The sequence below is a fragment of the Odontomachus brunneus genome, unplaced genomic scaffold (assembly GCF_010583005.1).
Source record: "Odontomachus brunneus isolate Ranch 3 - 2012 unplaced genomic scaffold, Obru_v1 Obru_scaffold_011, whole genome shotgun sequence".
NCBI classification, from domain to species: Eukaryota; Metazoa; Arthropoda; class Insecta; order Hymenoptera; family Formicidae; genus Odontomachus; species Odontomachus brunneus.
In genome coordinates this window covers 2,575,052-2,589,835 of record NW_022639461.1, presented here as the reverse complement: position 1 = coordinate 2,589,835, position 14,784 = coordinate 2,575,052, and the positions used below count along the sequence as shown (strand labels likewise).

General features: G+C 33.2%; 4 protein-coding genes across 7 annotated transcripts in view; 1 reads left to right on the top strand and 3 right to left on the bottom strand.

The window, feature by feature from the left end:
* LOC116840792 (Down syndrome cell adhesion molecule-like protein Dscam2) overlaps positions 1-3,868 on the bottom strand; it is a 123,635-nt gene extending 119,767 nt beyond the window's left edge. Inside the window, exons 1-3 of the mRNA XM_032807980.1 lie at positions 3,755-3,868; positions 3,153-3,280; positions 2,926-3,063 (exon numbers count right to left, since the gene is read on the bottom strand). The gene's annotated coding sequence lies outside the window, so the exon portion shown is untranslated. The remainder of the gene's footprint in view (positions 1-2,925; positions 3,064-3,152; positions 3,281-3,754) is intronic.
* A 2-nt stretch (positions 3,869-3,870) lies between these two features.
* On the top strand, positions 3,871-9,040 carry LOC116840794 (apoptosis-inducing factor 3). 3 transcript variants are annotated; one of them, XM_032807994.1, is made up of 7 exons: positions 3,871-4,113; positions 6,744-7,036; positions 7,149-7,485; positions 7,574-7,924; positions 8,010-8,209; positions 8,324-8,540; positions 8,653-9,040. In XM_032807994.1, the coding sequence occupies exons 1-7, from the start codon at positions 4,029-4,031 to the stop codon at positions 8,910-8,912; spliced, it is 1,743 nt and encodes a 580-aa protein (XP_032663885.1). In that variant the 5' UTR covers positions 3,871-4,028; the 3' UTR covers positions 8,913-9,040. The 3 variants fall into 3 exon arrangements, with proteins under 3 accessions (XP_032663885.1, XP_032663883.1, XP_032663884.1); XM_032807992.1 differs by lacking the exon at positions 3,871-4,113 and adding an exon at positions 4,671-5,085; XM_032807993.1 differs by lacking the exon at positions 3,871-4,113 and adding an exon at positions 5,112-6,076.
* Positions 9,041-9,512: 472 nt separating this feature from the next.
* On the bottom strand, positions 9,513-10,362 carry LOC116840796. The gene is made up of 2 exons (XM_032807998.1): positions 10,033-10,362; positions 9,513-9,854 (listed from the first exon to the last, which is right to left on the bottom strand). The coding sequence occupies exons 1-2, from the start codon at positions 10,095-10,097 to the stop codon at positions 9,593-9,595; spliced, it is 327 nt and encodes a 108-aa protein (XP_032663889.1). The 5' UTR covers positions 10,098-10,362; the 3' UTR covers positions 9,513-9,592.
* Positions 10,363-10,945: 583 nt separating this feature from the next.
* On the bottom strand, positions 10,946-14,682 carry LOC116840710 (nucleolar GTP-binding protein 1). 2 transcript variants are annotated; one of them, XM_032807786.1, is made up of 10 exons: positions 14,540-14,682; positions 14,371-14,462; positions 13,668-13,942; positions 13,178-13,415; positions 12,853-13,095; positions 12,525-12,779; positions 12,149-12,436; positions 11,785-12,063; positions 11,518-11,661; positions 10,946-11,308 (listed from the first exon to the last, which is right to left on the bottom strand). In XM_032807786.1, the coding sequence occupies exons 2-10, from the start codon at positions 14,416-14,418 to the stop codon at positions 11,153-11,155; spliced, it is 1,926 nt and encodes a 641-aa protein (XP_032663677.1). In that variant the 5' UTR covers positions 14,419-14,462; positions 14,540-14,682; the 3' UTR covers positions 10,946-11,152. The 2 variants fall into 2 exon arrangements, with proteins under 2 accessions (XP_032663677.1, XP_032663676.1); XM_032807785.1 differs by having other exon boundaries at positions 14,371-14,604.
* Between the last annotated feature and the right edge of the window lie 102 nt (positions 14,683-14,784).

Genomic DNA, 14,784 nt, shown 5'->3' with positions numbered 1-14,784 from the left:
CCCCCGGCTGAGATAAGCACAGGCAGCGCGCTCGCTTGCTCGCTGCGGCTCGTTCGCGGTTATTCATCTCGCTTTAGGGTTTCACCAACTCCGGTTAACCCATTGAATAAAGAATTCCAGGAAAGAGCATGTTGCGATATATCGTGGGTAATCGATTGTGTTGCATTGATTCAGTTTGATGACGTAACTACATCATAAGTGACGTTACCGGAAACACAGTCTGGCGGTATACTTTAAACATCTTGGAAGTATATAGCAAAGGAATATTGATTTTAAAAGAATAATAGAAAAATTGTACTTATATTTTGCTCATATTGGTGAAGGAAATAAAATTAGTCACTTGTAATAATTTTCTCTTCAATACTTCAACTTCAACTTCAATATCTGGCTCCAGACCTCTCTAAGAGTTATGCCCCAACGCCATTTTTCCGATTAATGATCTATATCGAGAGTAAAGTCTTGGAAAATTCCAAGACACGTTCCAAAAAATCACACGGTCCGAACGTGTTCGAACACGTCTTGTCGTGACGGCGGTTAGGCCAGGACTTCGCGAAAAGATTCTTCTCTTCAATACGTTTACGTACCTTTGTCTATTCGATTAATTGACAATATTACGTCATAACATTTACTTCAATTCCATAGTATCGATAATCGCATTTGGTTCACTTTCATTACGTCACATCCTTCGCACTTCTAACAAAGGATTTTCTCTTTATGTTTCCTTTCTGATATTCTTTATTCAATGGGTTAACCTAATCGAGGGTTAAAAATAGCAGAGTAGCCAACTTTTTTTTAAATGCGACGTGCCATAAACAGTGTCATACTGAACCTCAATAAACAATTTATATTCAATCTCGATATTGGCATTTCTGATAGAATTTAACCGGAGTTGGTGAAACCGGCCCTTAGGAACAAACTCAGACTGCGCTCCGAAATTCACTGTCAGTACTGAAAATCTACAGTATACATAACATAAACTGTACATTTTCAGTTTATTGGCAGTGAATATCTCAGAACGCAGCCATAGTACACCGGCGAAAGAGCAAATGCCCAGTGTCATTCGCATCAGACGTGCGAATTTCAAGCCTAAATCCGACGTCAATGCCGCGACTTTAAAAACCGCTATAGCACGCGAGTAAATCGACGTAGAGACGTGAAACAAAAAGAAGTTTGAATATTCAAGACCCATTCACACAAGATACTTACTTAAGAAACCCAAAGGTTACACTCCGATTTCTTTCTAATTCGGCACAAAGAAAGAAGTAAATATTTAGGTCATATTTTTTTCATTTTGGCCCACTTTGAGTTTCGCGGGCAGTTCATAGCCTTTTAATGTTCTCACTCCTATCATCAACAAGAGCAACAAAAATACATAAGAAATAAAATTAAATACAAGATATAGGAGTTTTTAGCTTATTGATTATGAATATGAGGTCAAATGTGTAAAATTATTTATATAAATAATTATACAATATTATAATTACTCGTATTATTTGTATAATTTAGTACAGATTTATTTCAGTTAAAATCTCGGTTAAAGAAATTTAAAATAATTCGTATCTCAGCTAAACCGTTTTTGTTAAAGTTTTAATTAAAATTGCCAAATTTCTCGGTTTGGTCGAAATCATCAATATGTACAACAAAAATGTATAAAAAGTAAAATTAAATACAAGATATAGTTAAATAATTATAACAAAATTGACATAACTGAGACACGAGACCATTCTAAATTTCTTTAGCCGAGATTTCAACTAAAATATTTTAAATCTGTGCTAAATTAGTCAAAAATTGTTCGAATTTCACCCAAACCGAGAAATTATTTATATAAATAATTTTTTTTCAACTTTTTATATGTTTTGCTTAAACATTTTATTATTTATATAAATAATTTTACACATTTGTAAAATCATTTTTGACTAATTTGGATTTAAAATATTTTGATTGGAATCGACTAAAGAAATTTAGAATAATTCGTCTCAGCTATGTCGATTTTGTTAAAATTTTAATTAAAATTTACGTATAGGACCAAAATGAAAAAATATAACTTAAATATTGTTTGTACTTCTACATTTGTGTCAAATTAAAAAGAAATCGGAGTGTACTTTTGGGTAGGTTTACTTGTTAGATATAATTGCTACTCTTTTAGTTCTACTTCACAAAAAAATGTTCAATTTCGAATATATTTTTAGCCCTATCGAAAATGCATCTTATATGTGCTAGCCAACTCTTGGCGATGACAACAAAGCGATTAGCTTTTTAGCTAAATTTGATTCAGTTGCTGAAATTTAGCTGATATTATCGAGTTATTTCTTTACACGTAGTTCGGATTGAAAGAACTGAATTGAAAATAAATTCTTCAAAGTGATCAAGGTTTGTTACGATAGTTGAAAATAGGTATTGATATATAATTATTCTGGTTACTACTAGTACTTTCGATTCGCTCGATCTTTTATTAGACCACGGATTCAACTATGCAAATTAAAATTAATGAAAAGATAGATCTTACATCGCAGAGAGACCGCGAGCACATTTGTGCCTTCCGAGGAGAAATTTTAAAGATATCTGAAAGTACCATTATTTTTCCAGTCAAACTTAAGACAGTGGCCGGGAAAGGAGCTCATAACCAAATGAGAAAACACGCTTAAAACTCCATTATTTTTATCTCTTATCTCGCAGATTATTATCTCATAGAATATTCTGAGAGAGACAGTTATACAGATCCATTAACTGTCCCAACAAATTTATTTCTAAGTGGTCTCTAAAATGACGCGATCTCAGCAGATGTATTCAGATTTTCCAAAATTATTTTCGCTAACGCAAACTCTCTCCGGTCATTACCTCGATCGTTTAACATCAAGTGCTACGTTACGCGAGTAATATGTTTAAATCAATACACAAGTATTAAATGAAAGCGGATCATCTTACGTTGCTCAGGCTTAATTCAGCTTTCCTCTTGTTGTTGGATGTTAATTAACATTACACCAAATGCGTCGTGTAAGAAGCCTCTCTGCCATTACAGGCTGTTTGCGCGCGAAAGGAAGGATAGGCGCGACAGCAGCATTGCTATCGACAAATTTCGTAACTATCTATAGAGCTTGATGGTAATGCAGGACATTGTCATAACCGACATTATCTACTGTTTACCTACGCACTTTTCTTGTTATCATCCATGCCTCTTCCCGGTTGTTTCCCATCCTGGATATCCTTTCAGATGACGCTAGTGCGCGGCGAATTTATTTTATTGTCTAAATTCGTATGAAATAATCGACCTTGATGGTATCTACCGAGGAGAGATAAATTTTTGCTTATCTCCAGAATATCCATTTCGTTATGTAATAATAATGCGTAAAACTAACTCATTCTTATTCTTAATAATGCGTAAAACTAACTATTCTTATTCTTTTCACAGTATCGTCTAAAAACAGATCGTTAAGTAAATCTCTAAATTCTCGGAATTCTTTTTTCTTAAAATCTTCGAACACGCTTCACAACGCTTACGATAAAAAAAATCCAATCTGTAATAATCGAAATATCGAGTCGTTCTTATCAAGAAATACGTCAGCACGTATTCGAGAGGTGAGATTTGAACGATTTGTCAGTACACGATTCTTGTCACGAGACGTATCCTTCTCTCTTTTCCGAGCGTGTCGTCAGAAAGAATGAGTCACGGTATCTTATCGCACTTGTGCGATGCTTTATTATAACTCTTGATCTCGCGTAATTTCCGAACTTCTGCTAGCTATTTCTCACTCACACTAAGTCCCGCGCTACACCTAAATTCGTCGAAGCCGGGCACCATCACGAGGCGCGTACATGTACAAACGCATATCGATTGATGACGGTGTGAAAGTTTCGCCGGGGATCCAAACACCGCTGCGATAGTCTCAAGGTCGGCTGTCTTGCTAGTAGTGCAGATCCCCGAGCGCGATTCTAAGGATACCCAAGACGGACAGATGATCGCAGTCAGTCCGTAGATTCCGTGAACGTCCAACGCGCGCATTCGACTCGCGAAATCTGCTCGCTACAATATGGGCGCGAATAATTGCAAAGGGATGCTACCTACCGGCTCCAAGAGAAATACCAACTCGATTCAGGACGAGTCCATCGCAACAGGTGTGTATCCACATGGGAACGAATGTCTCGTGAAATTGAGGAAATCGTCATGACAATCGAGGAAATTCCTCTCCGACCTTCTTCCTCAGAAAATAGACAAACTTGTCGCGAAGTGCAGCGCAAAACTTCGCCCGCTTTTGGTTAGCTGGCGCTACTAATTTTGTTTTGACAGTGTTTAGTATACAGTCAGTGAAAAAAAAAGTTCTAACACTTTTCAGTAAACGAAAGATCGTTGATAGAACGTTATTGTAACAATACTCAGTAGCGTTTAACGTTTTCTGGTATGCAGTTTTTAACATTGTGTCAACATCATTATACAAATAACTTCTCAAACATATTTCTCTTAAAAATCTTTGAGATATTCAAAGATATCAATACCCGGTAATATCTTTGAATTATTTGTAAAGTATTCAGCGAAAACGTTCGGAAAATACACTCAATATTTCAAGATATTGATCTAATGTTCTTTGTTTATGTATCGATGAATTTCAGACGTATCCGGTATTTAACAAATTATTCCCTAACTGAAAAAGCTATGTTTCTTATAGGATGTATCGGATAGGATGTATTCTTATAGGACGTGAAACTCATTGGAAAAAAAGAACTGTTACGACTTTGATTACATCGACTGTAACAATAACGTAAACGCTCCTTCAAAAAGTCCTGGAAAAATTCATGCATTCAATTCGATTTGTTCTTCTCGTTGAAATTAATTTTCTCGTGTCCTTGAAAAAGTGATCACGTAACATAACCGTGCAAAGTCGTTTAATTAGGAATAGAAAATGTAGTATCTAACAACACTAGTTGATGAGAAATAACGTAGAGTCATGTAGTACGAGGACACGCGACGACATCGATCTGCGATGATAACTTTAAGCTGCTTTGTCTCGCGACAATCGATGTTGTGTATAAGGACACTTCGAAGGAACTGGGCAGCCTTGATGGACGTTCAATTGTCGCGTGTTTTCTATGGTAGGCTGTGATATTTACGGGCGTGTAACGACAAAGTGAGGAGCACGAAACGCACAAGGACGCACAATTTCTAATTCGGACGAACTATTGCGAGAATACTCGAGCACTCGCTCGTGTTTCTTAATGGCTGAAATAGAAGACTCGCTACTGTAAGAGGTTATAGAAAGTTCCGTGAGAACATGTAAACAAAAACAGACGTATTAGTTGTACAGTATTTCCAGAGACGTAGACTGTTCACTTTGGTTCATTTCTTAACCACGTTTTGTTGACAGATATCCCGAAATACAAAACAGATGTACCAAATGCTAAACATAGACTGTGTCTTCATATTTATCCTTTAATAATAGAATCTATTTTTTCCTTATGTGATCTACTTTTATTCACGTATGATCGATATTGAACATACATACTAAAAATCACGACTTCAGTGTTAGCAGCTGTCACGTTGAAATGATTTAGATATGAAGAATTCACGAGAAATGTTATTCCAAAAAAGACAAATTATTTTTTGGTACACGTGCCATCCTCGTGGAGGCCATTGAAGACATCTCGAAATGAATGAGCAATTCTCTACGCACGATACAATGTATATTGGGTGCGGTGTGTACGTGTATTGACGTTTTGTACCACGTGCGCGACGCTCGAGTTGCGCCGATGTGTCATACGGTATCGACAGCAAATTGCGTAAAACGTTGTTTATGACAAAAATATAATACATCCGTAGCATTTAGAGGAAGTTCTCGGTGGAATTATCGCGGAATCGTTCACTTATTCGTTAAGTCATTGATAACCTAGAGAGTGCAAAGTTTCATTTTACAAATAAGATAATACAACAACTAGGAATACCCGTTCGCCTTTGTAAACTTCCTCATATTTATCATATTTTACTATATGCTACGTTATATAATCGATGCAAGTCATGCATTGTATACATGGTTAATGAGGCTTTTAGATTTAGTATGGAGGTATTCTGTAGCTCGACTAATCAAAGGTAGTATTTTTTTCCATTCATAGTTGCCATTCATATTTGTTCCTTGTCTACAAGTTTTCGTGAAGACAAATAACAGAAATTAATCTGATACTAGACATAAAAAGTCACAGAAAAAATATAATAAGCTTTCATAATATGATATATATATATATATATATATATATATATATATATATATATATATATATATATATATATATATATATATATATATATATATATATATATATATATATATATATATATATATATATATATATATATATATATATATATATATATATATATATATATATATATATATATATATATATATATATATATATATATATATATATATATATATATATATATAAAATATATTTATGTATTCTCTCTTATATATTTTGTATACTTAAATATTATATTACCTCAAATATACAAGTTATGACTGAAAATTACATAATTCAATATCTTATACTTGCTAGAAAAGATCCTTTCAGTCATGTCAAATAAAAATACAATGGAAAAAAAGTATGCTTGTCAAATACGTAAAGTAGAAGAAAATATCCCCCAAAAATATAATGGATTACCATGTTACTGTGCTCGTATGTCACCTATTATTGCACTTGTGATATAATGTTACATGTAAAAAAATTACCAGTTACTTTCTTCTTGTTCCTAATAGGTAGCTCTGAGACACATGATTATGTGGAAGATGTGGTATGCAAGCAGGAAGATATCAACGAAAATGAAATGAAATTACTACCACTTGGAGATGAAGGGAGCAAAATTTTACTGATAAAACAAAAGGGAGAATTACATGCAATTGGTACCAAATGCACGCATTATGGAGCACTACTAAATACTGGTGCATTAGGAGATGGACGAGTGAGGTGTCCATGGCATGGTGCATGTTTCAACATCAAAACAGGTGATATCGAGGACTATCCAGGACTAGATTCCTTACCATGCTACAAGGTATACATGAACTAGTTCAATTTAAATTGCAGTTCTCTTTCCTCCCTATTTTGTTTCATTATCAGCTTCTTTCAGTTTATTTTTAGCTTATTATCCTTGTGCATATTTTCAGGTTAGCGTGGATACAGCTGGTCTTGTTCGAGTAAGAGCTAAACGTACAGATTTGGAGATTAACAAACGTATGAAGGAAATGTCCGCGCGTGATCCTCAAAATAAGAAAACAGTCGTGATAGTCGGCGGAGGGCCGGCAGGTGCAGTTTGCGCAGAGACTCTACGACAGGAAGGCTTTACAGGACAAATCGTTATGGTGTGCAAAGAGGATGTTGTACCGTATGATCGAATCAAAGTGTCAAAAGTATTTGATTTCGATATTCAGAAAGCGGCATTACGATCACCTTTGTTCTACAACGATCACGAAATCGAAACAAAACTTGGCGTAGAAGCTATAGGTATAGGAAAATAATATACATACTTACATTAATTCTCTTTGTAATTACATTCATCATCTTATTATTATTATTATTATTGTTATTACAGGCCTAGATACGTCTCAGAACTTTGTTAAGTTAAGTAACAACGAAGACTTGAAGTATGATTACTTATTTACTTGCACAGGCGGTAAGCCAAAGATGACGAGTCAGCCTGGAAGTAACTTGAAAAATATTTTTGTTATGCGAAATTATACTGACTCGCATGGCATAAATTCGCTACTTTCCCCGGATAAACACGTAGTTATATTAGGAACGGGTTTCATTGGGATGGAAGCGGCAGCAGCTTGTATCGGAAAATGCGCAACTGTTACAGTGATAGGGCACAATAGCGCACCTCTAGCAACGATATTTGGCACGGACATTGGCAATAGAATTAAAAAGGAGCATGAAACGAAAGGTATTATAATCACCAATATTTTATTTATTTAATTTATTTTACGCGACATTACATTAAATGAATTAATAACAAACAACCTTTTCAGGCGTGAAATTTATCAAAAACAGTATTAAACAGTTCATTCCAAAAGAGGAAGGAGATGTCTTGGCTAAAGTAGAATTTACAGATGGTCAAATCTTACCAGCAGACATATTCATTATTGGAATAGGAACCACATTTTACACAGACTGGTTGAAAGAATCACATATTCAAATGAATGATAATGGCACTATACCAGTAAACAAGGTATAAAAAGAACTCCAGTTTCTTTCTTTTATAATTTTTTAAAATTTTGTAGATTTGTTACAGGTTATCTGTTATTTTGTGTTTTTTCAAAATTGGATATTTATTTAATTGTAGTATCTAAGAACAAACATAGAGAACGTGTATGCCGGAGGTGATATAGCCTATGCACCGATATATGAATGCGACGACATATTGGCCGCGATAGGTCATTATTCTTTAGCGCATTATCATGGTAAAATTGCAGCTCTGAACATATGCGGCAAGGAAACTCCGCTAAGAAGCGTACCATTTTTCTGGACAAATTTATTTGGCAAAAATTATCGATACGCAGGTAAAACTTATATATTCTACTACAAATAAATCCTGTAAAATCTAATTTTTCAGATGCAATTGTGATTTACATAAAACGTTAACAATTTAATTTTTTTTTACTTTATTTTTAGGTTACGGAAAGCCAACTGCCATAAAGATTCATGGCTCACTAGATAATTTGGAATTCTTTGCTTATTATCTTAAAGATAGTAAAGTGATAGGAATGAGCAGCGTTAATGCTGATCCTGTTGTATCAGATTTCGCGAATTTACTTTATGAAGGAAATACATTAACAGAAGAAGAAATTAATACAAATCCGTTTGGTTGGATGAAAAACAAACCAAAGGATGTGTCAATGCGATTCAAAGATAGCATATTAGTAGATCCTTGAGTTGCTTTACTATGACAACAATATAACAACTTCGTATTTTGCAACAATGTTGCATCAATATTAGAATCAATTTTTAATTTGTACATATACAATATGCACTTCTTTAAATAAATTCATATAATCTATTCTATTATTATTTTTTGTTAGAATTAAATACACAACACACAGGTAACTCCTGGAACAATAATATTAATAAAACGAAATCAAATAATTTTTTTTACTGTTTCAAGTTTTTAATTTTTAAATATTCTCAATTTTTCTGCATGATATATATATATATATAATAAAATGTATAATTAGTAATCACTTTTTATTTGCGACACAACAATTAAAACACTATTGATTACTTTGTAATACTATTTTATTTATATTTTTTGTATACTTATACTCATAAAAATTTTTACTATTTTTTTGTGTGTCCTACCTCAGTTTGAATGCCAATAAAGTTAAAAATACACAAGACTTTATATTTCTTATTAACTTCCTACAAAAAACTAAGATACTCTATATATTTGACAATTCCTATAGTACCATATCAGTTCATATATCAATCTACATGTATAGCACTTGTGACAGAAGGGAAACATTGAATATACATTCTTAAAGTCAATATTAATTTAATTCACAATCTAAAATATACAATAGTGAAAGAATTTTATTTATATGTTCAGGGAAAATATTTAATCCCATTGTTCTCCATATCCTAAGCTGAAAAGACGGTCAGTAAAGGTAATCTGTTTGGAAAATTTCTGTTTTGCTTTTTCAAACTGTTTGATATGAGCCTTTTCATCTTTATTAGACAGAGCCTTTTTATGACCAAAAGATTGTTCAACTGTAAGATAGGGATGTCGTAGAATCAACATGTTTTGCTCTTCTCTCTCAAAATCTATCTTCATTTTAAGTAAATCGTGCATAGTCGGTTTTTTGACAATACGATATTTCCTGTGAGCATAATATAGAAAATTTATGAAAAATTTTCATATACTTACACGTATATATGTCTACGAGATACAATAAGGAAATATATAACATAATTATGATGAAAGAAATCATAATTTTTACTGATAATAAAAGATAAGTATATACGAAGAGTATATATATTTTTATAATATGCACTTACCCTCTAAATCTGTATGGAAGTCTACTAATTTTTATAGCGCTCAATAGAACTAATCCGAGCTGCATTATATATCAAATGTTATATTGCTTATATAACTCGTTAACGAGTTATTTATTAATTTCGATATAACTCTAGTTGTACGAGTTACATACACCTTGTTTTTTAAACGATATATCGATTTAAACTAAATTTTTAGGTTAGAAGCGTCAACAAGAGATTTGTTCGTATTACTTGCACTTTTACATCTAATGCAGGATTCACACCGCGTCCGACGTACGACGTCCAATATCCAATAAAAGAATAACTTTCTAATGGAGAATTGAATTCTATATTAGAAAGCTGTTCTCTTATTGGATATCGGGTGTCGTACGTCGGACATCGGACGCGGTGTGAATCCTGCATAGCAACTGTTGTAAGTTGCCTCGTATACCGAGGCTGCGTTCTGAAATTCACTGCCAGTAAAACTCACTAAAAATTCACTGAAAATCACTGAAAATCTACACATCTGAGTGCTTTCCAATTGCTTAACACATCTTGACGTACACAAAACCAGTTTATTGGTCACATATTATCTAAAATATCTTGTAAGATAATATGCAACCAATAAACTGGTTTTGTATAACACAGTATACGTAACTGGAAAGCACCCATAGAGTATCTGACGCATGCGCAAAACGTTCATAATAGTCAGAAAGAGAAAGAAATATATATTCCCGTACCATGATTCTGGGGCCGGTTCTCTTTCTGGTATACGTGATATAAATTATACAGTATTTTCAGTACTGGCAGTGAATATTTTTATATTTATTTTAATCCGTTGTGTTACTACGAATATTGCGAAGACGAATCTGAAACTTTCTATAGTCACATTAACAAAAACCTTTTTTTTCCATAATAAGTATATCAGATAAAAATTGTTTAACGTTCATATATTTGGCCATTAGTAATTTTCTTACAGTTGTGTATTTACTTCGATTTTTGCTTGTAAATTGAAAAAATAATGCAAAACACAGAAAAGCATCAAACAAATAAGATGCACATGATGAAGTATAATTAAAAGTTATGAATCATAACTTTATACAATATAAATTTATATATTTTGTTACAAGAAAAATAATATTTATCTTCTGTCCGTTTTCCCAAGTTTTCTTTTGCCTGAGAAAAGATGTTTAGGCATCTTTGTGCCAATAAATCGATCAGCCTCGCCTTTAAGGCCCTTCTTCGCGATTTTCTTCTTTTGTGCCTTTTGATTGATCTTCCTTAATTTCGATTTCATCTGCATGAAAAAAATTTAATAAAAATAACATTATATTTTTAGATAAAAATATAGAGCTGTCCCAAATAAGAGATTCAGTACGGCAATATTTCTATTTAGCCTGATTCATTTTTTTTTAAGAACAAGAGAGTAAACTTTCATTTTCTTAATTTTAAGATTAGTTTCCTTAGGATTTCTCAGGTCTTTGAAATGTATATTCTCTAACTCACCATTTGATCTTTAATACCCATCTCATCTCGCGCTGGTTTCGAACTGCTACGAGCACGCGATTGGGACACAGACTCCAAACGTATACGTTTTTTAGCAGGTTGCGAAAGCGACCTGGATCGTCCTCTCGTTCGCTTGAAGTGCGCCTAGTAAAAATTAATATAATATTACGATACAATAACAGTGCCGACTATTGTGTAATAATTGAGGAATAATTAGAGCCAACATCATTAAAATTTTCTTAATCGTACTTGATATTTTTCGCTTACGTTTTCAGTGTTTTCCATATCTACACCCAGCTCCTCCATCTGCTCTTTGAGCTTGGAAACCGATCGATCACGAACTTTCGATGTAGACGTACGTGGCATAACAGGTTTCGTAGAGGCCTTCAATATGCGTGCCTCATCCTTCATAATGGCCTTTTTCTCACGAATCTGTTTCGCTAGTTGTTTGATCTCACGCATAGTTTCAGATAATTCCGGTACCTTATAATCATACATGCCGGCCTCTTCTCTCAATTGCTCTTCTCGTTCCAATTGATTTAATTTCTGGAAAAAATAGAATCGTGCAGTATAAAGATATATTGCCGCACGGTAATCTTATAAAATTCGATAATACAAAATGGGAACCGACTTCGAATATCTCTGGGTCTATATAATCCGCTATATTATGACCCTCCCATATTTCTGGAATTATGTCATATTTCTGATCACCGTCGATATCGTAATTCTTTTTCAGATCGAGGACATAATCGTCTCCCATTTCTTCCTCGATTTCTCTTTCAAGTTTCCGTTTTCTCTCGGCTTTCTCAGCAGTAGCTTGTTTCTTCTTTAATACGCTCTCTGGTATACATGGAGCGCGAACTTTATTATCTCTTTTTGTTGGTTGAGCAACATGTAATCTGTTCAACAGTCCCTCTACCTGTAATCATTGTAACTTTAACCATTGTACATAACAATTACATGCTGATACTTTGTTTTAATCAAAATAAAATCTTCAGATTAATTACCTTCTTAGTTTTGATCTTTTGATCGACTCTGTAAGCTAAAAGCCGTTCGCAGGCTTCCGTTTTTACTTCCATCACACCGAAATCTGTGATAGTACTCATTTCCAACACCGGAACATTCTTGTCATTTTCTAGTGGTTTCAGAACATTTCTTTTTTCTGGAGATAATTCTTCCAGACGTATAATATCCATTTTATTCATTACTATTATCAGTGGTTTATTCGTGAACAAAGGTTTTATGGACTCAAATAACTTCACCTATATAATCAAAACAGTTATTATAATGCTGTGTATATACTGTTTGCATGTATCATATTGTATCATAGTTTACCTGTTCCTCCAAAGAATGACCACACTGTTCTGACAAATCATAGAAATAAAGCACAGCAGCTCTTAAGTGAGCAAGAGCTGTCACTGCTTGCATTTCTATGACATTCCTTTCTTCTAGGGGATGATCTAATATTCCAGGTGTATCTATCACTTGCCATCTCAAATATTTATAGTCAGTATGTCCTACATACAAAGATTTTGTTGTAAAGGCATATGGTTGAACTTCCACATCAGCTCGAGTAATCTATATGAATTAAGTCAAGTGAAATAATGCAAAATACTATATATATATGATTATAGCTGTTATATATACATATAATATTTACTTTATTGATGAAACTGCTTTTGCCGACATTTGGGAATCCACATATAATTATTGTACGTGTATAAGGATCTATACTTGGCAATCGAGATAAGTGCTGACGGACTTGTTCCAAATATGTTAAATTAGCTGCTTGCCTTTTCATAATTGTAGCCATTCGACCTAATGCAGCTTTTTTTAATTGTTTGCATCGGTACAGAGAATCTCCATACTTCAATAGTCGGACATAATCTTTTGCTACACTATAATCAGAAAATAAACATTTTAGGTTCTGTTCCAAAACGTCCTTTCTGAGGAAATTTTACTCGATACTCTATAGTATATGTAACATGAACTATAGTTATTGAGTAAAATTTTCCTCAAAAAGAATGTTTTAGAATGCAACCTTAAAAGTTTTATACATATATATATATATATATATATATATATATATATATATATATATATATGTGTGTGTGTGTGTGTGTGTTAATTATAAATCAATATACTCTTACTTATCAATTAAATGTCTAGCAGTATTTATTTGCCCAAGAGCCAGCTTATAATGATCCTTATCATATAAAACATTCATCAAATCAGCATAAAATGGATGAACATCATCTAACTTGGGAAATTCTTGTATTATGTGGGACAATCTGTCGTGGAAGTTTTGCTGAGTAAACTTAACTTTCCGTGTATAAAACGTACGTATTCTTGTGATCTTATACTGCCTATGAATAACTGTTGGTGTTTTACGTTGTGTCTTCGATAAGATTATATCGATAAATTCCTATAAGAAGTAAAATATGCAATTACAGTATAATCTTATAAAACAAGGAGATTGGATTACTTCTCCCAATTTTGTGTGAAACAGATTATAAAAAAATAGATGTCTTTGATAAAAAAAAGTCGGATAAAACTTATAGGTAGAGAACCAATGTGTGTCAATATATCAAAGTTAGTGCGTAAACCAGAAATAATTTAGTAATGAATCCAGAATATTAATACAATTACATGCCAGCGATCTCGGACAAATTTCAAAAGAGGGTCTGTAATCGTATGGCAGTCTTCTAAGACCAAATATCATTCAATTTTTGTATTAATTGGGTAATTAAATTATTTCTAGTTTACGCGCAAACATCGGCCTACTAACTCTTATTATCCTCCTTTAACTTTTATTATTTTTTCTTAATAAATTATAAGATTAAGGTAACTAACCTTAGCAGTAGGGACAACGGTAATTTTCTTGAAATTATATAGAGCCATTGTAAATAGTTCAGTTTTTTTCTACTTTTCTTGTAAATATGAAACTACAATAAAATAAACATAATTAAATGTATATTCACATATAAACTAAATTATTCCAAACCACTTTGAGAATACGAACTTAAGAACACGTGCTCCGAATGCACGAACGTACAAAAAGAACGTTTTGGAATGCAACCTGAATATGTATCGTCGTATGTACATCAGATACACAGGCTGCGTTCCGAAATTCACTGCCAGTAACTGAAATCTATAGTTCATGTCACGTATATTATAGAATTTCAGCACTGGCAGTGAATTTCGGAACGCAGCCATAGATATCTATACTAAACTAGATTGCTAACAACGGTTTCGAACGTGTGTCGC